Raw genomic sequence first — 27,251 nt, 5'->3', positions numbered from 1 at the left:
TTTATCTTGTTTCATTAACTTTTTTAATCTTTGTTCAATTAAGCTTGATTCACTCGAAAAAAATACTTCAAACAGTACAGAGGGGGCGCTGTAAATATGAATAAAGCGTTAGGTACTAAGTCAGTGAGTCAGTAAATCCATATATACCTACAAATGATCCCACGCTTCTCAGCCCACCCCTTCTCCCAGATAACATTCACACATACACTCCGGCGAATAAAATTGCATTTCCTAATTGTTACTCATTTTCCCACCGTGCGCCTGACACGCGGCGCTGTGTACCACCCAGTGTGAAGCGATACGAACTATATTCAACTCTATTATTTCACATTTAAACTATAAAATCCTTTAAGCGACATAATAACAAACATTCATAATAGTTAATGTGGCGTTTGACCCCCCAATTTCAGTTTAATAACTCCAAGCACTATCAAAATACAGTCCACATTCGCTTATTTGAATTACGAATCGAAATTTGTCTAAAAAAAGTTTTGCAACTTTCAAATGGCATAACAAAAGAGCGTTATTACAAAGGAATAAAGGTCACAATGGCATTGATGGTTGTATGTTGAATTTGTAAAAATAAAGTATGGTATCCACAGGGCGAGCGCTAAGGGTGGCGGCACACGGATCGCACGCGGCAGCACACTCCAGTGGCGTCGGTCCACGCGCATGCACGTGTCGCCTCCAGATACCGACGAAGTGTGGCCAAGACATTGATAAGACGTGCCTTATTATGCACCTTAAGTGATAGAGTGACAATAACAAACACGGCTAGTGACGGTAATTAAATATTAGTGACCGTAATAAGTGATAGATTTTTTTGTGTATTTGAAAAAAGTGACTATGGAATACCATCACCGTCATATGGAGCAGTCCAGTTCCTCGCTGCAGCCTCATCAGGGGCAGCCCCAGTGGGGGTACGGGTGGGGGCCGCCGGCGCCGGCGCCTGCGCCGCCAGCTCCTGCGCAACGCAGTAAAAGAACCCACTCGGAGAGCGAAGACGATGCGTTTTCAGAAGAGAGCAGCAAAGATGCGCAGTGAGTATATAGCTATGTTTATTATTGGTACACGTGTTTTTTATATTACAATATTTTTTGTAGCAATTAGTAATAAATAAATCAATTTTTTTTTTATTTTATTTATTTATTTTCTCCACAAATCTTACAGAAAGTTAAATGAAAAAAAAAATACAACTATATATGTATGTATAATTTAAATGGTCTGTAAAACTTGTGGGAGACTGGACCCAAATATTGAAATCAAATATTTCAAAATTATAAATAAATATTTAAGTTTAATGCTTTTAACATATTTAAGAGTTCTTTTTTATGATAAATTTTAATTAACATCGGTTAAATAACTGAGTACTTGCTTAATTTACATAATACAAGAAAATAAAATATATCCTATTGTACCTTAGTATTTTTTTTACAATACTATTAAAAAGATATTAATATTTTAATTATTACTTTAAAAATATAATATCTATAATTTTAAACACGCCTGTTTGTAAAATATTCGTATATTAAAAAAAGAAATAAAAAAAATGTTTAACATGAACAACAATTAACTCCATATCTACTCTATCGAATAATTCCCACAATACAAGGATTCTAACAAGATTCTCATTGGAATTAATATACAAAATACCTGCTAGCAATAGCAAACTACGAATCATACATTAATTAACCAAATTGAGTGATTTGTCACGTTGTCGTAGTTGTGGTTACGTCGTAGCGTCAAAGGTTGTACGCGTGTAGCGCGTGCTACGGAATGACACGCGTCATTCTAATCACAAATAGTAATTCTGTTTTTACTGATTAATGATAATAATAAAGTTTATTCTCTTCACAATACTAGTTGTACATCTATTATATTCTAATATATTTATTTTTGAAGGTAACATAAGTTAATGTAATTATATTGTAATAATATTGTAAAGAACTGAGGGCCTACCAAGAAATGTTTTCCGAAATTTCGGAGCCAAACGAAACAGACATTTGATGTTAAAATTACATAATACATGCCGTTTGGAAATATTAAAAATGTTAAAATATTGTTCCTTTGGACTTTTATTATAAGGATGTATGACGAACGAAATGTGAAACTCCATTTATTGGTCCCATTTTGGTATAAATAAAAACACGAAATTGAGTCCGAAATTTCGGAATTACATTTCATGGTAGACCCGCTGGTGTCTGAAATAGGATAGACCTGTGTCACAGATCACCAGGTCCTCACCCCACGGTGTTGGCACTATTTTACAATTTGTTCTGGTTATAAATATAATAATAACATTAATATATATATATATATATATATATATATATATATATATATATATATATATATATATATATATATATATATATATATATATATATATATATATATATATATATATATATATATATATATAGTTAAGGTTATACAACCGATATATCCTACACACACTTACACAACGTAAATTATTTTAATAATATTTCCATAGTTGTAATGTAAATAAATAAATTTAATACGTAACTTTCAGTAAGTTTTCCGTGTCATCGTACGTCAGACTCAATAACCATGTTTTAAGTGCAGTTTTACAATTGAAGTACGAATATCAATATGTGTTCTAAACACGATTTATGTTATTATAAATATGATAAATATTTATTTATTTATTTAACTCTAAATAAAAATATACAATGGCAAGTGAATAATTCAAGTGAAATACAGTAACATAAATACACATTGAAATATACACATAAAGGTACAAAAGGCGGTCTTATTGCTAGGGCAATCTCTTACAGACAACCTTTATATAGATTTATATATTTTTTCCATTGTTTTAATAAGTAAACCTGTTGTTAAGACAGTATTCTTTACTGAACTTCCCCCCCCCCCCCCTCCGTTATATACATAAGCTTTATATGCATTCTGTATAAATAACTATACAGACAACCTTTGGTTAAAGGAGAACAGATAGAAATGGGCAGGTGGCGCAGGAGTGAATTCATAATTTTCGTGCATATTTTGTTAAAACACATTTGTGACAAATAAATATTTGTTATAATAATAAATATTCATTACCAATATACCAATAATTGTAGCAGATATAAAATTGATGTCGGTGAAAATTTAGTAGAATACTATGTTTTACCATAGGAATAAGCACTAGGACGTAGGGATGCTATATAATTAGCAATATGTATGTAGTATAGGCCTAAAAAATCGAAGACAGCTAAATCCAAGTCTATTTTTTTTATACCACTGAGGTGGCAAACAAGCATACGGCCCACCTGATGGTAAGTGGTTACCGTTGCCTATGAACGCCTGCAATACCAGAGGTATTACGCGCGCGTTGCCGACTCTGAAGAACCCTCTTTACCCCTTTTTGAAGAACCCCATGCTGTGTCTGTTGGGAAAACCTCGGCAGGGAACTCTATCCAATATTCAAGAAACTACAAAAACTAATATTTTGTTAAGGATATGGAACGATATTCTATATTTTAAACCAGATTGAAAATGAATTCGATTTTATGGCATTTAGCTACCTTTGATTTTATAGGCTCTTTTTTTTTTTAGAGTTACGTCTATATACTGGTCTAACAATGAATATAATAAAAGTCGGTTATTCAAAAAATAATATTTGATAACAGACCTTTAACATATTCAAAAATAGATATCCGACCGATATGGGTGATTTCAATACAATTAATTGTTAAGCTACATTTATATTTTTAATGACAAACAAACTGACTATTGCTCTATTTTTATTATTATGTCAATCATTAACTGTTCACTACTGAACTTAAGGGAGTCCTATATTCAGTACTAGTGGCCCGTCCCGGCGTCGCACGGTTTGAATTTTTTAACATTTCCCTTCACTGCTCTGCTCCTATTGATCGTAGCGTGATGAAAAGTATACTATAACCTGGTCAGGAGTATGAAGAATAATTGTACCAAGTTTCGTTAAAATCCGTCGAGTAGTTTTTGTTTCTATAATGAACATACAGACAGACAGGCAAAAATTTTACTGATTGCATTTTTGGCATCAGTATCGATCACTAATCACCCCCTGATAGTTATTTTGGAAATATATTTCATGTACAGAATTGACCTCTCCACAGATTTCTCTAGAGATTATTCTGTAGGTAGACAGACTGCCATAGTAATAGCTTTTCACAGAATGATATATATACACTTTTAGAGGAAACAATACAGAGTAACTATCTTTCTATGTATATCAGGTCAACTGGTAAACAATCATACGCCACTTTCCAGATCCCCAGGTGGCGATTCGTGCCAGCTGATGACGCGGAAGCGACGGCGCGGCGTGATCGAGAAGAAGAGGCGCGACCGCATCAACACCTCGCTGACGGAGCTGAAGCGACTGGTGCCGGCCGCCTGCGAGAAGCAGGGCAGCGCCAAGCTGGAGAAGGCGGAGATACTCCAGCTCACCGTTGACCATCTGAAAATGTTGCATTCCAAAGGTAGGTTAAAATTTCATTTCAATCTTATATATTGATTTCCAATTTAATTCAACCTCCGAAAAAAGGAGATTTATTTAGATTTTCAATATCTCTGTATTCTGTCTGTATTGTACACGATATCTTCATTTAATTTTGTGGCGATTGAATCGTGCTTTCTTATAAAATATACACCAGTTTACTTTTTTTATGCAACTTAGATTAGCAAGGAATCTACATGATGGAAAGTGGTAACCGTCGCCTATGGACATGAACAGTACCATGGACATAACATTTGGGTGATCCATTTCTACACAGCAAGTCAGTGTGTTGTGGAGCTTTTTTTTTATACCACTGAGGTGGCAAACAAGCATACGGCCCACCTGATGGTAAGTGGTTACCGTAGCCTATGAACACCCGCAATACCAGAGGTATTACGCGTGCGTTGCCGACCCTGAAGAAACCTCTTTACCCCCTTTTGAAGAACCCCATGCTGTAGTCTCTTGGGAAAACCCTGGCAGGGAGCTCATTCCACAACCTGAGTGAGAGTTTGTTTGACTCTTAATCGCCTGATGTTTCTCCCAGCACTAAATCAGCAATGTGAACGAAAAAAAATCAGCATGTGAAAGAATACACTGTTTCGCCCATTATAAATGCATTACCACTGATCAATTGGTCTAATTTTTACTTGATTATAAAATTTTGTTGAAATCCGTTCAGCCATATTCTCATAGCAATGTGTAAATAGAAAAATAAATATTAATTTCCAAAGTAATTTGTCTAGATTTTACTACATTTTTCTATGCCTAGCTAATTTATTCGAATAATTACCCAATATAATGTATAAACATACAGTCTTTCCGATACAATTTTATAACAGTTATAATTTAACTGTATTTGCAAGAATATTTAAAAATGATTTAAAATTGTTCTCTTTTATTGTACTCGAATCTGTTAGAGCAATACAACGTTATATCTTGGAAATAGCAATAGAAAACTATTCCCGTTAGTTACCTGTGTTCGAAAGACTCATATCAGACATTGGCTGCACATTTCCGCTTCCTGCAATTAATAAAATGCATAAAATACTTTGTAAAACGTAAAGAAGTGCATTCGTAACTGTACAACTGACGATAAAAACTACTTGGCAGGTCACAAAAGCAAATGTGTGCAGTTATTTGATTCGCTTTTCCTGTTTCTCGACTACCTTAAAAAAAGGAGCTTCTCAGTTTAGTTTCATGTGTTACTTATTTTGTTTTCATTTATTTATTCTTTATTGACCATATTACAAAAAAAAAACATTTGGCTGGCTTAACGGTATATAGCATATTTATTATAATTATATTAGCCATTTTTACCAGAGGGAGACTTTGTACAAGTCGATTGCTTGGGTACCTCTGTTCCATTCGTGTTTCAACCGTGAAGCAGTTGTGTTTGCATGGCTGTGTTTCAGTGGGATTCGGTGGGATATGGCGTGAAATTACTGGGTACAGAGGAATAACACCTGAGTCCTCAGGAATGGCAACGCATGGGGGTATCATGGGCGAAACAGTATAGTCTGTTATGTCCATGGTACTGCTCATGTCTATAGGCGACGGTTACCACTTTCCATCAGATGGGCCGTCAGCTTGTTTGCCATTCTAAGTTGTATAAAAAAAAGGTAGGTAGTACAAAACACTAATGATCATCAAGTCATTTTTTGTAATTTTACTACTTCACAAAGTAAGTCCAACCAAGATGAAGATTCACGAAACTTGATTACCCTTTTCATACAAATACTACATGCCAAATGCAACTAAAATTTGAATATGATATATTATATATGATGTATTATATTATTCTCAATTTTGTGTATATAATATATGACATATACGTGTAAGTATATTTGTTATTTATATATATTTATTCGTTTATATATGTAATTTTAGTATGTACGTATATCAATAATTACTAGTACCGCATTCGAGTATTCTGACACTTCCCTATGGTTGACTGGGAGAGAATGCTTTTAGCATTAAGTCCGCCATGTACACATATATGTACTAATGAATAAATAAATGTGAATACTATACACTATAATACGCTATATAATTAAACCTTATTTCCCATTTTATAAACAAATTCGAGACTACGTCAAAACAATTTATCGGTATTCTACAATGATAGAGAACGCATGCGGGTCGTTACCGCATCGGTGGCGTCCCGTCCCATCCCGTCCCGTCCCGCAGCGCGCTCCCAGCTCGTCCCGACATTAGATGCAGTTGTTTCCCACGCAGTCCTCCCTTCCGGGTCCACGCGACAGGTGGACCAATTTTTTATGCTCGACATTCGAGTATACAGGAATTTGAGAACAATATGATATTGCCGACTGCGGTGCTACTGTTTACGAGGTTCTACTTAAACGGGAACTTTACCACAGTCTCTATTGCTAAATAATTAATAATATTATATAGGTAGATAGATAATTTATTTGCATTACTTACAGCAAACAAATAACAATACAAACATACATATAATACAGACCTACACAGTAAAAAGAGATAAAAGAATGAAAAACAAAAAAAATCAAACTATTGATTGTATTTTTTAAAATAATTATTTACAATAATGGCAAGTAAATTTCATGTAAATATGTAAAGGAGATATCATCACATTATCATCATCATCTCAGCTTTTAACTATCCACTGCTACTGCATACAGTTTGCCAACCGCAGTTAGGCTTTGGTGATGTTTTAAGAGGGACGCTGCTGCCCATCCCTCGCCCTCCTTAGTCGTCTCTTACGACATCCACGAGAAAGGAAGGAGTGGTCTATTTTATGTAGGGATTATACTGCAGATATAAAGTAAAATAATATAAATAATTATAAATCATTGTTATAAATATTAAGTAGAATGTTACTATTAGAATGTTCACCACAACGTTATTGACAAATGTCTCTAATTATCCTCTTAGTCCCAAAGGCATGAATATATTTTTATTTAATTTTTTACTATAACAATGGTAATGAAATATGTCGCCGTGTGCTCCCATTAAATGAACTACCCCTTCCTTTCGCGTAAGTATCATAAGAGGCGACTAAAGGATCCTAATAGTCGATAGATGGACAGAAGCGACCCTCTTAAAACATCATTAAAACTTTTTTTTTTCAACTTTGAATGGCAAAATAAGCTGATGGCCCACCTGATGGAAAGTGGTAACCGTCGCCTATAGACATGAGCAGTACCATGGACATAACAAAGTATACTGTTTCGCCCATGATACCCCCCATGCGTTGCCATTCCTGAGGACTCAGGTGTTATTCCTCTGTACCCAGTAAATTCACGCCATATTCCACCCTAACCTAACTGAGTTTGCTAACCCGCCTGCCAAGCGTGCCATCTACTGACAAAAACTTATCGGCAAGCCCTATGTTTAGCAGTGGACAGCTCACGTTTGATATAATAATGAAAAATAATTCGAAATGATTCATACAAACCGCTCTTCCTTCCGAGGTTACTGTACCGGAGGGCAATCACGTGGATGCCTCCAATTAGTGGTTTACCGGACAATGACATATCGACCGTACTAATTCGTCCACAGGTCAGTGTCTAAGTTTTAATTCGCCGTCGTTGACCGCGTGTTCAGCGGTTCCGAAACCGCACGTTTACCGGACATATCCGGTTTCCGGTTTCACTAAAGGTTAACTATGAAAAGATGATTGGCAAAACAATACGTGTATGATAGTTTACATGAAATATTAACTAATTGTTGATAACTTACTTGTTTTATTTCATTGTTTAATAATATATTAATAAATGGAAGAGATCGCTTTTAGCGATAAGGTCGCCCATTGTTTTCTCACTGTGATTATTTCTTGTAATTGTTTATATTTATAATAAGTTTACTATTGTAATATTTTGGAGGAAACAATAAAGAGTATCTATCTATCTATCTATCTAATAATCGAACTTCATTCTAAATGTGTTTTCAGCGAAAGAAACTAAGAGAAGAATTAGTTTTAACCCGTGACTTTATTCGTTTCATCCGGTTATTTTTTATTAAATACTTATTTTATTAGTGGGAAAGGGAAAGAAAGAGATTGTAATAAAAAGATTTAGCAGGTTACCCTTCCATGCGAATCTAATTTAATCGTGGTTAATTCTTGTAGACTTCATTACAGTGTATTAACTGACCTGCTTCATCCTCACCTATCATCCTTCACTGGTGCCCCGCCAGCGTATACCGATAGCGCAGGCGGAGTAACAATTACATTTTCACCCATTAAAAAAAATACTTATTATTTTCTGTTCCAAATTGTGCCTTATATATAATATTAGTAATAGTAATAAGTAATAGTAATAGTAATAGTATATAATAGTGCCTTATAATAATAACGCCTTCTATATATAGAAGGCGTTATTTTCATATATAGAAGAACTCTTCTATATATAAAAGAAATCTTCTATATATAGAAGAACGCCTTCTATATATAATAGTATACTATTATATATAATTTTTAGAGACATATGAGCTATTTAAAAATTTCAAGAATATTGTCAGATTGATTTATTATACAAAGAAATGACAACATACATACAAACAAACCTTTATCAAATTTTTTGTATTAGTCAGGAAGAAGAATGTTTACATCTCCTGAAAGTACTCACGTGTAATAGGAAAGTAAAGTCCATTATCGACTTAAAAAATATTAATTTAATATGCGACTGGCCACAAAAAAGTATAAAAACTTGACCACACCATCAAAAGTCGATCAGCTGAGTATCAATTACCGGGCCAGGTAGGACATACAGACCGACACCTGGCGCCGACAAAAACACAAACAGGAAGCGATACAGATAACGTACCTACACGAAACAAAGTCGGGACTTAGTGGCTTATTATTTGTCTCTCTCACTACTAAGCAGAGTTGTCGAATTGAAAAAAAAAATAGTATTCCGATATTAAATGGGTTACCTTTGCCATGTTAGCCGTGCCAGTTATATAAAAATCACGTGTCCGCCCCCCACGTGGATTAGGTGGTCGATCCGGACGTATGGTTAGACTTTAGGGGGCTTATTTACTTTATTATTTAACTCTTTATTTCACTTAATAATAGGTATTTTAGGGCCGCCCTAGACGGACGTATGTATGTCGACTAAATAGGCGACGTGCTAAAGAAGGGCCAAATTAAAAGTACCCGTAACCGGCGAGCGTGTATGAAAAGATTGATGAATGTGGAAGAAGCGAAAGAGGTTTGTTTGAATCGAAGCATTTGGCGTTCCATTGTTTCTGCCTACCCTAATGGGAGACAGGCGTGACAGATATGTATGTATGTATGTATTTCACTTAATATATAAAAGAAGGCGAGTACAAAAGAGCATGAAAAGGTCGAAGTGTCACAGGTTATTCTGCCTGAAAAAGTCCGTCTTTCAACAATAATAATAATAAATTAAAATATACAATGACAATCAGAAAATTCAATTAAAATACAGTAAGATAATATACAGATCCAAATATAAACATAAAGGCGGTCTTACTGCTAGGGCAATCTCTTAAAAATAACCTTTGATTAAAGGAGAACACATAGTGGGTAGTGACCCAAAAGTGAATGAATAATTTTTACACGCATAAAATACATAAGCTATAAATATTGCACAAAAATATAAAATACATACCATTTACTAAGTTTATCTATTAATAATTAAAGGTTTAAATAAAACCGACTTTCGTCTTGATCACATTATAAGTAAATATATATATATATACCAGAGGGAGATTTTGTACAAAAGTCGATTGCTTGGGTACCTCTGTCCCATTCGTGTTTCTACCGTGAAGCAGTTGTGTTTGCATGACTGTGTTTCGGTTTGAAGGGTGGGATACGGCGTGAATTTACTGGGTACAGAGGAATAACATCTGAGTCCTCAGGAATGGCAATACATGGGGGGTATCATAGGCGTAACAGTATATTCTGTTATGTCCATGGTACTGCTCATGTGGACCGTCAGCTTGTTTGCCGTTCTAAGTTGTATAAAAAAAAATACCAAAACAGATTACATCATTTTAATATAAAAAAAAAATAATAATCATCACAATTAATTCACAATTGAGGATCAAGCATTTTGTTTAAAAACAATATTTGTTAAAAATTAATATTTCTACATTTAGAAATTGCATTCACCGCCTACGTATTTCTCGGTTCGCCCAATGCTTGACTGGTAGAGAACACCGTCCGGTGTTTATAATAATAATAATATACTTTATTATCCAGACTACAATGTGGTCCATTTTGTTAGTAACAATTTTCTTACAATCTATGTTAGTAAAAAAAAAAACAAATTGATTTAATTAAGCAATTCACCCAGATGTGAGCCAGCCGACTAGATCAGCATCTGAATGAAATGCCCAATTATAGGCGAGTTATATTTCTCGCCTGTTACTTTAAGTCCGCCATATGTACATAGAATTTTACTGTGCATTAAAGTTTAAATAAATAAATAAATATTCAAATTTTTTAATTTAATTTCTTAATTTAATTCAGACAACTTGAGTCTATTTTTTGTTAATAAATAAGTAATTAAAAACTATGTTATCAGTTAATTACTAATAGGTAACAATCTAGTCCTCTCGACAGGCAAAATATATTAAACGGTTTAAAAAGCTCGTTTTTACTAAAGTTCGTTAAAAACTATAAATTTATATAATCTAGACATGACTAGTATTTAATGCAATAATGAATAATCTGTTAATAGTCCCAAGAATTCTATTCTATTTCTTCCCAATGAGATCGGAGTCAACCATACTAGTGTAACACTTTCACAGTCAAAAACAAATTTAAAGTCTCCTCCAAAGAAACAAGTTGCTAAGATCTTTATTTAGTTATTAAGAACTTTATTTACTTATATTACTTATTTAAACAACGAAACAGGATTATTTAAATGAAACTTGATCGGATTTTAAACAAGTTGAAGCTTTGTTTCTTCTTAGATAAACAATTCTATTTAGATTTTTTTTTATATATGGAAATGCTATGGTAACGGTATGGGATGGTTAATGTTTTCAGGATTCATGTATACATTTTTTTTTATACAACTTAGAATGGCAAACAAGCTGACGGTCCACCGGATGGAAAGTGGTAACCGTCGCCTATAGACATGAGCAGTACCATGGACATAACAGAGTATACTGTTTCGCCCATGATACCCCCCATGCGTTGCCATTCCTGGGGACTCGGGTGTTATTCCTCTGTACACTGTAAATTCACGCCATATCCCACCCTTCAAACCGAAACACAGTCGTGTAAACACAACTGCTTTACGGTTGAAACACGAATGGGACAGAGGTACCCAAGCAATCGACTTTTGTACAAAGTCTCCCTCTGGTAAATAAGTGAGTTCCTTACATGACTTCTAAATACCCGAATAGATTTTTTAATGAATGACAATGGAGTGGTAACCCCGCCTGAGCTACCGATATAGGTATACTGGGAGTCCGAATTACTAACAATCCCTTCTATTAAGGCGGGGCCTTAATAGATTTTGATGTATGGGGTAGGATTAGAATCTTTCCGAATGGTCGCGTACGATGCGGTTTCAGAGATGTTTTCTCCCACGAATACTTAGATTATGGAATGAGCTCCCTGCCGAGGTTTTCCCAAGAGACTATAGCATGGGGTTCTTCAAAAGGGGGATAAAGAGGTTTCTTCAGGGTCGGCAACGCGCGCGTAGTACCCCTGGTATTGCAGGCGTTCATAGGCTACGGTAACCGCTTACCATCAGGTGGGCCGTATGCTTGTTTGCCACCTCAGTGGTATAAAAAAAAATAACACTGTTTAAATTTTTTTTAATTGTTCGTTTTCGGCAGCTTGTCGTGTTTTTTAATTTACGTAACAGAACGTTGCTTGTTTATCTACATCTACACTAATATTATAAAGAGGAAAGATTTGTATTTTTGTGTGTATGTTTGTAATGATTAAACTTAAAAACTACTTTGCCCATTTCAATAATTTTTTTACTGTTAGAAAGCTACATTCACCCTGAGTATCATATATTTATTGCTAGAAAAGATTAGGAATCCTTACTAAAACTTTAGTAACGTAACTCAAGGTGTAAAAAAATGCTATACTCGTAAAATATCTTTGGTCGCGTGCGCTGCGGAAACTACTGGTGATAGAACAAAAGTATGTTCTACATATAATATTGAAGAAAACATCAATAACTACAAAAAACGTCGCGATACTATACGTCCAACTAGTATCGTTATGTCACAATGACCACTTTTTAAAATGTAAAAATGTCCGCCCGTGCCGAAGCCGGGACGGGCCGCTAGTCTTTTAATAAATCTATTTAATAATGGCGAATAAAACACCATTATGAAAGACATTGCAACACATTTCATATGATGATAAGTAGGATTTGAAACCAGTAAAACCATATCTCACGCACAGTACATAATCTGTTATTGACTTACGGGAGGGTAGCCGACCCTCATGGTGCCGGGGTGGGACGCGGGAGTGCGCGGGGTTCCCACGCTACCCTGGACAAACAGACGGACCGATAAACGCTAATCTAAGCTGACTGATTGTATACACAGATAACTAAATATTACAGCTTATTTGCTAAGTTGGGTAAGATTGCTGAAATCTAATACCTATGTTTTGGGGGGAAAGGGATTGTTAGCAATGAAGTTTGATAGCCCCATTGCTAGCAATATGCCCTATTAGGTCAACCTCCACGTGGTTCCCCCTGGAAACCATCGTGAACAATTCTTGTTGAATTCGTCACGATGGGCTAACTGACCTGCTTCATTCTCACCTATCATCCTTCACTGATGCCCCGCCAAATTTAACCTAACTTTTTTTGTAAAATCATTCACCATAAAAAGTTACATCATCAGCAAATAACATGAACTGTATTTTATTAAAAAAAATCCAAGCGTATCCGCGCCGGATCACTAGCAAATATGCATGTTTTTGCATATATATATGTATACATAATAAACTTGTCTATATATGAAAAAGAACGAGACGCCAGATGTTATTGTCTCGTTCTAACTCAAGCAGATAGTCGTTTGCCATTTATCATTATTCTTTCACGAAAAGACACGTGACCTCTGTCTTCATTTGGGAACCTTACTCATATATAAACATACTTTGGTACGTCTGTGTTTATGTAATAAAACATCTAAACTAAATAAAACATTAATTTTTTTATTAAAATGTAAAAAATCCATTCAGAAACATTTTTTTTAATTATCGTTAAAAAAAAAAAAGTGGCCCATAGCTCTAATCTACATTCGCATTAACCAACCACGTCTATTCCATTGTGCCGAGTGACAAGCGGAAGCGTGTAACTATGCTTCCGAGGAAGGGTTGTCACACCTGCGGGGGAAAAAAATCATGCCAACTGCGGAAAGACGGATGGAAGGAAGGGGCCGACAATGGCGTCTTAAGATATTTTTAAGTGCTATCATTAAAAATTATTTCGGAATCATTTATTATTCCAATTCAGACTCAATAAATAATAAAATATTTTATTTTCATTTTGAAAAATAAAAAAAAGTCAATGTTAATACTCTAACAGTGATAACATTTTATAACTAAGGAACCTTTCCATGCTTTGCACATATATATGTTTTTGCACATTTTAAAAATAAAATACAATCCATACTCACTAATAATGTAGCTTTTGACCGTGCGGTCCCGGCATAGAATAGGCCATTTCCTTTCCCGTGGGTGTCGTAAGAGGCGACTAAGGGAGGACGAGGGACGGGCAGTAGCGTCCCTGTTAAAACATCTCCAAAGCCTAACTGCAGTTGCCAACCCGCCTATCAATCTTGGCAATTACTAGCAAAACTCCCCTCATGAGGAACGCTTATATTCAGTAGCTAATATGATGATAATGAATGTAGCTTTCAGGTGAATACATTTTTAAAATTGGTTAAGAATTTTTTGAACTTATCCAATACAAACAAAAAATCTTACCTCTATATATATAAAAGATAAAAACATAGATTTTTACCAGAGGGAGACTTTGTACAAAAGTCGATTGCTTGGGTACCTCTGTCCCATTCGTGTTTCAACTTAGAAAGTTATGTTTGCATGGCTGTGTTTTAGTTTGAAGGGTGGAATATGGCGTGAATTTACTGGGTACAGAGTCCTCAGGAATAGCAACGCATGAGGGGGTATCATGGGCGAAACAGTATACTCTGTTATGTCCATGGTACTGCTCATGTGTATAGGCGACGGTTACCACTTTCCATCAGGTGGGCCGTCAGCTTGTTTGCCATTCTAAGTTGTATAAAAAAAAAGATAACATTCCATAATTCAATAATAATAATATAATTTATTGTATAAATTACTTACAGTTTATCGTCCAGAAATTGCGAAACTGCTGAATACTATGCACTATCAATCAATGAATCAATTAATAATGAAATTAACTTAAAAATCGTAATTATTTATATAACATTTAAATAATAAATAAATATTACTTAAAAAAAAATAAAAAGTGCAATGTTCCACCTTAAATGAGACCACAAAATAGGACCTTTTATATCGATATTAAGCAATTTCAAGTATCCAATTAAATAAATAAAGATTACGTAGCAATGTTTGCAGCAAACTTTATGTTCACCCTTCGCCGTACGGCCCGGTGGCCTACTCCCGGGGCCAACTATTTTAGACCCCACATGTAATAATGAATGTTCCATTTCTTGAATTCTCTTATAAAACCCGCGAAGGGAACAAGAGGTCTATCTTCTCTGGCTTCCACTCGTCCCTATAGGAAGAAATCCGGACACTTGGGGATCCCGTTACGATTGTTCCATCTCTTTCCCGCCTCAATTGATCGCCATTCACTGTGGACTCGTACAACTTGTTGCGTAAGGGTAGACGCACGAGGGGCGTCGGGACATCTTGTTTTCTTGCATTTCATTACATTTCATTGTCCGCGAATCCGTGATTCTAATTGTATATATTCTCAAATTATATAAGCCTCTAATTATATATTTATATATTCATCTATATCTAAATTAATTTTTTTAAAGAGGAAAAATTTTATTGCCCGTTCGTACGTAATGGATAAACTAAAAAACCATTTAATCTATTTAAAAAATTCTTTCGCCTATTTAGAAAGCTACATTATCAGCGAGTAACGGGCTATATACTATTAGAAAAAAATTGCTAATTAAAACTACATACATACATACATATCTGTCACGCCCGTCTCCCATTAGAGTAGGCAGAAACAATGGAACGCCAAATGCTACGATTCAAACAAACCTCTTAAATGAAAACCTAACCTAATTACAACTAATATACAATTTATTTTAATATCCATCTGCCCGTACGAAGCCGGATTTTTTTTTATGGGTGAAAATGGAATGGTAACCCCGCCTGCGCTAACGGGATACGCTGGCGGAGCACCAGTGAAGGGTGATTGATGAGAATGAAAACAGGCCAGTCAGCCCATCATGATGAAATCATCAGGAATTAACCATGATAGTTTCCAGGGGGAACCGCGAGGAGGTCGACCTGGTTGGGTATATTGCTAGCAATGGGATTCTCAGTCTCCATTACTAACAATCCCTTTACCCCCTACGAAGCCGGATTAGCTAATATATAGTAAAATCATAATTATCCTGCAGAAATGATGTCATACGTGTGTATTTTATATATCACTGTGTGGTCCCAGCATAGAATGGACCATCCATTCCTTTCCATGGGTGTCGTAAGAGGCGACTAAGGGAGGACGAGATATGGACAGTAGCGTAGTGTAAAACCTCAGTAAAACCCAAAATGTGGTTACCAACGTGCCCACCTGCTAAATGTGGTAGCTACTGGCAAAATCCCTTAAGGAGTTAGTTTTATTATTTATAATCTTGTTTCAGGTCTGGATACATTCGCGTACGACCCCCAGAGATACGCCATGGACTACCACAGCATCGGGTTCAGGGAGTGCGCCGCTGAGGTCGCGAGGTATCTAGTCAGCTGCGAAGGCCTGGACATCCAAGATCCTTTACGCCTTAGGTTAATGAGCCACCTTCAATGCTTCGCTGCTCAGCGGGAACTAGCAGCGAAGTCAGCCAACTGGGGATACCCACAGTATCCCTCGACGCCTGTACCCCCGCAGCCCCAACATGGATACACGGAGTTGGGTCACAGGCAGGAAACTGCGACGAGTACCGCCACAGCGACAGTGACGGCACCCACAGCGATAGCGGCACCTTTATCAGCACCTCCAACTTACCCACACTACCCCCCAGCGCCTCCAGCCCCTCCCGCGCCCCCCGGGCCGCACCCCGCCCCGCCGGCCCCTCACTACCCCGCGCCGTACCCTCACCATCCGACGCATCATCAGTACTCCCAAAACAGTTCGAAACCCTACAGACCTTGGGGCGCTGAGTTAGCCTATTAGAACTGTTATATCAAATTTAATTTATGATTCCATTTAAAAGACAAAATTTAACCTAAACGATGTAGGGAGGAAGAGATTGTTAGTAATGCAGACTACCAGACACTTTGCTATCAATATACTTTGTCAGGTCGACCTCCACAAAGTCCCTTCTGGAAACTGTCGTGCTGAATTCCAGGTGTATTTATCACGGTGGGCTAACTGACTTGCCTTTTCATTCTCACCTATCATCCCTCACTGGTGCCCCGCTAGCGTATACCGTTAGCACAGGCGGGGTTACCGAAAATTTCAGAAAACGTAACATGCAAGTTGCCCGCATTTCACATAGCATTATTTATTTATTTATTTATTTTTAAAAGGTACGTCAACAGTGTAAATACAGACATTAATTTTAATTGATATACAGGGCTTGCATCTTGCATTTGCACCAATTACAAATGTACACAACATTTTCTTAAGTCATCGATTACATATTAACAAAACTGACACCAACAGAACAATAAAAAAAAACATACAGGCGATAACATAAGACAATACTTAAAATATACAATTATTAAAGTTATTAGAACAGTGCACACAGAATTAAAATTATTGGTTGTGGAAAAATTATGGTAGTATTACGAGAGAACTTTTAGAATTTTTGAATGACTTCGTACATAGCATGCCAGGTGCAGCCTACCGTCGTCTCTCAAACACATTTGATATATTTAACTATTGTACTACATTATACATATTTATATAATATAATTATTAATATTTATACATTATAATTACTCTAGCCACGATAAATTTATATCGCTAAGTCAGTGAAAACCTGTTATTGGCTTTTTATATGGATAAGTTGTTATTGTTTTTTTTTTTAGCTATAAATTGTAAGCTATTGGTTTTCCAATAAATAAATAAATCACAGAATTGATCGAAATATTTAATAACTCACAAATTTGTCGACTAGAACATGAACTCACGACCTCTGCGATTTAATATATAAATTGCCCAACGTCCCAAAATTCCAAATTTATTCTCGTTGTAATATTTCATGTAACGAAACATAATAAACGCAATTTACGATACTTTTGTGTTGGAAAACGAATTTTAATAAATTTTTATTTCATTCAGCCTTCAAACGTTCCAAGTAAAAAGCATCGGATCATCCGCCTATATTAAAAATGTCTCGCATCTCACGGTAATAGCATTTTTATAATGTAAGCCATATATTTAGAAATCTTAATATCATCGTTTTTAAATTACAAACAAGCCGAGTTCGTTTCCTATATATACCTATCAACATTCTGCATATTACGAGGACACGATTATATATCATATCTCAATATCCTTTTAATGATATCTACCAGAATCTACCAGAGGGAGACTGTACAAAAGTCGATTGCTTGGGTACCTCTGTCCCATTCTTGTTTCTACCGTGAAGCAGTTGTGTTTGCATGGCTGTGTTTCGGTTTGAAGGGTGGGATATAGAGTGAATTTACTGGGTACAGAGGAATAACATCTGAGTCCTCAGGAATGGCAACGCATGGGGGGTATCATGGGCGAAACCGTATACTCTATTATGTCCGTGGTACTGCTCATGTCTATAGGCGACGGTTACCACTTTCTATCAGGTGGGCCGTCAGCTTGTTTGCCATTCTAAGTTGTATAAAATTTTTTTATAATAATGGAATGGTAACCCCACCTGCGTTGACGGTATAGGTACACAGGCGAGGAACCAGTGAGGGATGATAGTTGAGAATGAAAAGGCAAGTCAGTTGGCCCAGCACGATGAATACGCTTGAAATTCAGCACAATTGTCTCCAGGGGTGACCACGTGGAGGTCGACCTGACAGAGCATATTGCTAGCAATGAGACTGGTAGTCCCCCATATCCCAATATAAGGTATACTATGATTATATATATACTTTATTGCACTTATAAATTACACAAATAATACATTTATAAATATTGTAAGCAAATGTGGGTTTATTTTTGCAAGAGATCTCTTCCAGCCAACCCAATATAGTAAGAAAGCATGTAATTTATATGGATGACTTAACTCTTCCATCTGTGAGAGGTGATTTATACTTATATGTATTTTTATAATTAATTTTAAATGGAATCAGTCAAAGTTGTAACCGATCTCAGAGTTTAAAATAAATGTCTAAATTATACATAGTTTTGCACTGTGCTGTTGTATTATATTATAATTTTATATATATATATATATAACTATTTAAGTTGTGTGATAGTAACATAGTATATTTGTTAAGTCTATTTAAAGTCGACAGTGTTAAAGCCAAATTGTAAGCTTTAATGGTAGGCGAAGTCTTTGATATATCGTGTACAAAGTTATTTATAGAAATAGATATTTATAAAAAAGAAAATATTAAAATATGTGCTCATTTGTTATTGAGAAATGGTTGTGAAAAAAGATAAAGTGATTAATAATTATCATACATAGGGGATCAATTAAAATACGTAATTGGAAGAAAATAAGTAATATTTTTTTAACATCAAACTTTTTTATATAAAAGACATAGATAGATACTCTTTACAGTTTCCTCTAAAAGATTACAGTAGCAAATTTATTATAATATACTAAAAATTTTAACGTACTTTATCCCTACGATATGTTGTTTACTTTATATAGATACTCAATTAACTTTACTTGTGTGTTCAAAATAGCTTAATCGACAATACAATGCTTTGATATGATATGCAAAGATGCTTTTTTTAATTATAAAGCACTATTATACCTACTTGTACAACAATTAGTCCATTACCTTAAGGTTGTCTTGAAAAGATTGCTCTCAGCAATAACACCGCCTTACTGTACTTATACAATTGTATCGTTGTGTTTGTAAATTGTCTTGTTTATTTCCTATATTGTATAATGCAAATAAAGTATACTCATTCATTCATTCATACAATATCAATTAACTGTACAGTATTGTAAATACACAAAAAAGTCTGCGATTGAATACAAAAAGGAAAATTAAACTATTTTTCTAGAGGAAATTTTTTTTTTTTACAAAACTAACCTTCCACACCTGTTAATTATAAAAACGGTGTCACTGTCCCTCAACGTGCTCGCCATTTGCTGTCGAATAAATTAAATACCTATCCACAGGTGGTCAACTAAGGTCAGAGTAATTAAACCGAGCGACAACCCTGGCCAGCTGTCCGTGCTGAGGGCGCAAACACCGCTACAAAACACAGGGGAGTCAACTGAATAAATTCCGTACTGCATGGCCGTGCCACTTCAATAATCGTATGGGATATCGCCACCCCTGTGTTTCCCACGATTGTCCTCCCTCTCTCACGTTACACACGGATGTTTCCCTCTCGCTCGCGCTCTACTTCCGTAGGAAGAGACGCAGGGTGCAAAAACATTGTTTTTATACATTCGTGTGTGAGCCGTGTGTCGGTATTCGTTTAAAATTGTAGGGAAGTGGGTGTTTGATGGTTGTTCTCAACGGGGAACTAATGTTATTACTGCTTGTTTTGAATTCCTTCCGAAATATACAGGTTTGTATTTGAACTACTTAAATTTATATAAGCGGTATTAAGAAGTATCCACTTATGGGAAAGCCTATTTTCACCAATAAACCTATTTTTTCCGGAGACTGTCCAAAAGTCGATTGCTTGAATACCTCTGTCCCATTCGTGTTTCAACCGTGAAGCAGTTGTGTTTGCATGGCTGTGTTTCAGTTTTAAGGGTGGGATATGGCGTGAATTTACAGGGTACAGAGGAATAACACCTGAGTCCTTAGGAATGGCAACGCATGGGGGGTATCATGGGCGAAACAGTATATTCTGTTATGTCCATGGTACTATTCATGTCTATAGGCGACGGTTACCACTTTCCATCAGGTGGACCATCAGCTTGTTTGCGATTCTAAGTTGTATAAAAAAATGACTTGCATTTTTTTATACAACTTTGTATTTTGGCCAAGTGTGGCAACTACTCGCAAAATAATAAGGGGAGGCCTATGTTCAACGATGGGCAAGTAACAGCTGATATACCTAATAATAATAATAAAATCATAAAAAATACACCCGAATTGAGAACTTACTTCTTTTTAAAGACAATTGAAAACAGTACCTCGACCGTTTCATTCTTTGCACATATTTTTTTGTTAAAACCATTTTTTAAATTCTTTATGCCCGAGAAAAGGAGGGTGGATTGTTTTTACAGCCGCAGTTAATTAAAATTTTAATAGGATAAAAATATTACGTACAAAGTACCCAGTGTCTGAATTAAGTGCTCTGACATAATGGAGAGGTGAAATATCGTTTACGTATATATATATATATATATATATATATATATATATATATATATATATATATATATATATATATATATAGCTATATCTTTGTCTATCTAATAAATAAATAAATAGTATGACTAAGAAGGGGAAATGTAATGTAAAATTACGTAAATTTTTCATATTGTTAATAATTTGCACGCCGACATAGAGGCAGAATATATATGTAAATGTAAACCTCTTTCATCGAAAACTACTTACATTCTAGCAAAATAAATTCATTTCATTTCATTTCTAGTCTTGTTAAAACTCAAAAACGGCTTGACCGAGTTAAATATTCCTATTTTGTTTCATTCGTTATAATACAGAAGTGATTTAAATGGAACAAAAATCTAAACAAACCCTAAAGTGCAACTGAAAACCCAAAAAACTTTTGTAAAATTCTGCGTCACACCAATTGACTAGTTCTCAATCTAGGAGTCTCTGTGTTACAAAGAAACCAGGCAATTAACATCTATAGACACCACTTCAAACACTCAGACCCAAACCGACTCAGAAAATTTCGATTCCTAAATCAGTCCGACCAAGAATCGAACTCGGGACCTCATTTTCACAAAGCAACTTGCCCACTACTGCCATAAACATCATAGCAATGGGGGAAAGGGATTAATAATGGGTTCTAACAGCCCCATTGCTAGCAATATATATATATCGCGTCAACTTCCACGCGGTTCCCTCTGAAAACCATCTTGGTTAATTCTTGTGGAATTCTTCATGATAGGTCAACTGACCTGCCTTCATCCTCACCTATCATCTATCAATGGTGCCCCGCCAGCGTATACCGATAGCGTAGACAGGGTTACTGTTCCATTATCAACAATTAAAAAAACCCTCACAGCAAAGGGAGGGAGGGATTGTTAGTAATGCGGACTACCAGTCCCATTGCTATCAATATATCCCGTCAGGTCGACCTCCACGTGGTCCCCCTGGAAACCATCGTGCTGAATTCCAGGTGCATTCATCACGATTGGCTAACTGACCTGTTCTTTCATTTTAACTTATAATGCCTCACGGTGCCCCGTTGGTATATACCGATAGCGCAAGCGGAGTTGCTATTCCATTATCAACCTTTAAAAAACCCCTCATAGGAATGTGGTTTTTTTATTGGTGATAATGAAATGGTAACCCCACCCGCGCTATCGGTATACACTGGCGGGGCACCAGTGAAGGATGATAGATGAGGATGAAACAAGTCAGTTAGCCCATCCTGACAAATTCAACTAGAATTAGCCACGATGTTTTCCAGGGGGAACCACGTGGAGGTCGACTTGACAGTGTATATTGCTAGTAATGGGGCTATTTGACCCCATAACTAACAATCCCTTTCCCTCCATAGGAATGTGGTGTTAAAGATGTCTTTTCCTTAGCCAGCGAGCGGTTTGTTACGTGATATTAGCCACGCGCCTGTCTATTGCATATCAACAGGTCAGATAAAAACACCACCCTTGGGGTGTGAACATACTGTCAATAGGGCAACGACCCTAAAGTCAATTCACCAAGTAACAAGAGCCCAAATAGTATTGGTTCTTCAAAGTAACACATACTTTGGAACTGTCTTTAGTATAATATTATTTTGATTTTCGGTTATTTTGATCTTTGCAATAATAAATAGTATTGTTTTTTTTTTTAATGTATATAACTATATAATTATAAATATATGAAGAAAGTAGATAACATCTTTATATCTGCTTTTCTATTAAATGACTAAATTTGATAAAAAAGTAAGATAACTAAAGATGTCAAATATGAAATAAAATAGATACTAGAAAATATAAATTAGTAGCGAGCCGCCTTGGCTTCGCACGGGTGCAATCCTGATACTAAATATACCTACATACTACAGAATGTCCTTATAAACAACGTTTAAAGCTTTTTTTGTCATTAGACAATACAAACATGATAAAGTGCTATTCGATGCGCTATTTAAAAGCACGCGCCGCCGGCCGTGCCGGTACCGCCGTACCGCTATGTATCTGCATATTAAATCTATAATATCTTCGGAAATATTCATTTAAATTACATGCTGTAAAGGGCTATATTGATCTATATTAAATGGTCAATGTATTTAAGATACTTAATTGGATAAAAATTAGTAGTGATTTTAGCCATTGGTATTATGGCCCATGTACTTTTTTTTTTATATAAATCAATACCTTCCGTGGCACAGTGATAGGCATAAGAAGAGAGAATAAGCGTATATGTTTTTTTTATCGTCAGACAAAAAGTCTTAACCTCTATATATAAAAGACAAAAACACAAATATTATTCATTATTTTTATAGCACTGAAGTGGCGAACACACTTTATGGCCCACCTGATGGTAAACGGTTACCGTAGTAGTACTGTTTTTGGTTCGATCTCAGTCGTGCCAATTTAGGAAACAAACTTATTTGAATTCGCGTCTCGATGTCTGGATGTTCTGGATTATACTCCCAGTTTCCCAGTTCCTCACAACACAAGGTAAGTCCTAACTTGAGAATCAGGGGATTGGCGTGTGAAACACAACAAATACGGTGGTAGCCTTTTTTATTAGACATAGGTTCATCACAATATAGGCTGACAATAAAATTGGCATTTCGCCCGTACGGCTTAGCTTGGCTTTCGCGTCCCTCCTGGCTGACGGTTTGACGTGCGGTGGTGGCTGTGGCTAGAAGGGGGCTTAGCTTGGTACGCTTGGCTGGCTAGTGGCGACATCTCGTGTTTGTAAAAAAAATATAAAAATCTCTGATTCTACAAGATTAATCGTATAAAATAGCATCCGCGTGAATGGGACATGAAGTAGCCTAATTTATTCTCTATCGTGTAGCAAATTTTAATAGCTATTGGTTAAGCAAATATGGCGCTAAGAGATAACAATCAAACAGACTTACTTTCCCCTTTTATAATATTAGTGAGCAATAAATATAATATTGGTGAGCAAATTAATAAAACTCCTCGCGTCACAGTCGCTCATGACTAAGGATCACGAACTGATTCCGAAACTAGTCGAGTTTTCGATCTTTTATTATACGTAAGTTCAACCGGTAATTATTACATTAAAAAAAATCCTGTCAATAAAAAAAGAATCTAAAACTTTTGATGGGTAGAATTAAAAAAAAATCGTACCCGTAACAGTGTGAACAAAGCCTTGCTGGCTGTCTTGTGAACTCATTAATTAGTCAACATATGTGCATACAATCAAACAAGAAGTCACAGAGATTACATAAGATAATATCATTGTTAATGACTCGTTTGAATTTCATCTCGTCTATTGTGGACGTGACCAATTACTTTGTTGTGTAATGTAAAATAATAAGTCTACGCATTTGCGCTTGCGCAGATAAGGGACAGTCCCCGGCGCACGTTTTGGTTTATTAAAATAGAAAACAGAAAATTTACAGGGTCCAGAGGAATAACACCTGAGTCCTCGGGAATGGCAACGCATGGCGGGTATCATGGGCGAAACAGTATACTCTGTTATGTTCACGGTACTGCTCATGTTTATAGGCGACGGTTACCACTTTCCATCAGGTGGGCCGTCAGCTTGTTTGCCATTCTAAGTAATATAAAAAAAATACATCTTCATATCAGCCGTCTGTTCACAGTTGAACATAAGCCTCCTCCAGGGGGGAAAGGGATTGTTAGCAATGGAGTTTGATAGCCCCATTGCTAGCAATATGCCTTATTAGGTCGACCTCCACGTGGTTACCCCTGGAAACCATCGTGAACAATTCTTGTTGAATTCGTCACGATGGGCTAACTGACCTGCTTCATCCTCACCTATCATCCTTCACTGGTGCCCCGCCGGTGTATACCGATAGCGTGGATGAGGTTACCATTCTATATCACCTTTAAAAAGAAAGGCTTCCTTCCTGGAGCGTTTGCCAGTAGCTGCCATGCTTAGCTGGCGGGTTGATAACCGCAGGAACGCTTTAGTGTTGTTTTAAAAGCAACGCTGCTCCTCATCCTTCGACCATTATGTTTTTTTAGTCGCCTCTTATCACACTCACGGGAAAGGAAGGAGTGGTCCATTCTATGCCAGGACCATGCCACGATAGTTCTGGTTATTCTTTTAAAAAATTGTATTTACTTAAAAAAAAAATTGATAGAAATAATTTGGGTTTATTCAAATTGAAATTGGTATGATTAGGTATACATATAAGGTATACATTAAATGGAATCGTAACACATAATTAACTCTTATTGTGGATTAGTTTGGTTTAAATTAGCATTGGCGTCACAGTATATTGTCGCAGCGTTACGGTTCCTAGTTAAGATAGCTAAAATATTACATTACATATTCATATGCAAAACGCTCGCACAATAACTTATGTATTACCTTTTTTCCTATCATCTTTATGAATAGTCGTTTCGTATTACGATAATTTTAAATAAAATAAATTATTTATACATGCTTGGTCGAGTTAGGAACGCCATTACCTATTTAAATTTTTTTATATATTATATGTATTACCAGAGGGAGACTTATCCAAATGGCAATATAACGCTTTGTTTTAAAATAAAAATAACATTTATTGAAGTAAACTTAATTAAGCATATATACAAATATGTAATTTATTAGTAATTAAATTTTAACATAGTTTTTAAATACATATACTAATAAGAAAAGGACTCAAAATTGTTTATAATAAATAAATTAATTAAATACTCACTTTTTTTTAAGCTACCGCCCAGTTTGTATTGCAGTTTCGACTGAGAAGAACAGGCAAAAAACACAGCTGATTCTTTTTTTTAAATAAAAGTCGAGATTACAACAAAAAAATTATGATACTCACAAACTTCATATTGATAAAAAGAAAAAAAAAAACTACAATCAATCACATAATTCTTGAACCGACCAGTGTTAAGGTCCAGATTAACTGAACTACTAGTAAACAGTGTAAAAATAAAAGTGTGTTTATTTGTTTATTTATAACTTCGGTGCGCCTTAACAACTCAACTAATACTTATGAAATTTAGCATGCACGTAATATTCAAGATGGCTACTTTTTATCTCGGTCACACAAACATTGCCACGGACACAGCTGTGTATTAACTAGCTAGTTTATTTTAAAATCTTATAGTTACATAGAGATATATATTTCTTCTTAAAATATATAATCTAAATATAAATCTAGCTACTTTATAACAGATATTAATGTAAAGTATATTCAATTAAATTTTTTACATGAATTACGCAAGTAGTAATTTCATATTTAAATTGTATCGTAAAATCTTTATTATACATAATTTATACTGAATACATTAAAAGATTTAATATACAATGGCGGACTTATCCCATAAAGGGATCTCTTACGGTCAACCTTTGAGAAGCTGAAAGAAAACTATAGTATGCACAAGGGAAAAAACAGTACAGCTTTATTTTTAGCATCCTATTTAAATTTTATCATTCTTTCATTTATCAAACATTTGATTAAATACCAGAAATCTGTATGTCTGTTTTCCGCATCGCAACAATCGCAAGAAATTACTATTACAAAAAAAAAAAAAAACTAAAACTAGCATTTCGCAAAGTATATGCAAACATTTTTTTTAGCTCAAGGCAGAGAGAGATACGACAAGTTTGAACAAATACAATCATTTGCGAGCACAAATACCGGAATTGTGCTCTCAAATAGCGTTTTGTCACTGACACGTGCGCCTGCGCACCGCGAACACATTCAATGGCCACTTACCGACATTATGTTTTATCATAACAAATATAATCCTCAAATTAACAAATCAGTACGTCTGTTTGTCTGCGGCCGCTGGAAAACTTGAAATACCCGTTTTCAGATTTAGCTAATACTACTGAGTCGAGCATTGAATATTGAGAGGGTATCGACAATGCAGGAAGGATTATGCCATATTTGACAAGCCATAATTATATAAATAATAATAATAATAAATATGTACATACATATCAGCGTCAATCGTCTACTGCTGGACATAGACTTCCCCCCTGGTGAGGTTTCGCCAGTACGAAGTAGTAAGTTGCTACGCTTGACAAACGATGTAGTTTTCAACTATGTGTCGGTTTGAAGGGTGGGATATGGCGTGAATTTACTGGGTACAGAGGAATAACACCTGAGTCCTCAGGAATGGC

General features: G+C 35.6%; 1 protein-coding gene and 1 long non-coding RNA gene across 2 annotated transcripts; one reads left to right on the top strand and one right to left on the bottom strand.

Moving 5' to 3' along the window:
- Positions 1 to 501: 501 nt before the first annotated feature.
- LOC113521014 (hairy/enhancer-of-split related with YRPW motif protein) lies at positions 502 to 19,812 on the top strand. The gene is made up of 3 exons (XM_052892948.1): positions 502 to 1,040; positions 4,273 to 4,481; positions 16,325 to 19,812. Exons 1-3 carry the CDS (start codon positions 847 to 849, stop codon positions 16,849 to 16,851), a joined length of 930 nt encoding a protein of 309 aa, XP_052748908.1. The 5' UTR covers positions 502 to 846; the 3' UTR covers positions 16,852 to 19,812.
- Positions 4,330 to 26,242, bottom strand: LOC128200231 (uncharacterized). Its single transcript, XR_008252628.1, has 3 exons — positions 25,819 to 26,242; positions 5,472 to 5,519; positions 4,330 to 4,459 (listed from the first exon to the last, which is right to left on the bottom strand). It is a non-coding gene; the product is annotated as an uncharacterized LOC128200231 (long non-coding RNA).
- Positions 26,243 to 27,251: the final 1,009 nt, after the last annotated feature.

The sequence above is a fragment of the Galleria mellonella genome, unplaced genomic scaffold (assembly GCF_026898425.1).
Source record: "Galleria mellonella isolate WM207_F2 unplaced genomic scaffold, CSIRO_AGI_GalMel_v1 utg171, whole genome shotgun sequence".
In the NCBI taxonomy this organism is placed as follows: domain Eukaryota; kingdom Metazoa; phylum Arthropoda; class Insecta; order Lepidoptera; family Pyralidae; genus Galleria; species Galleria mellonella.
The sequence above is the reverse complement of the archived record's forward strand: the minus strand, read 5'-3'. Positions and strand labels throughout refer to the sequence as shown.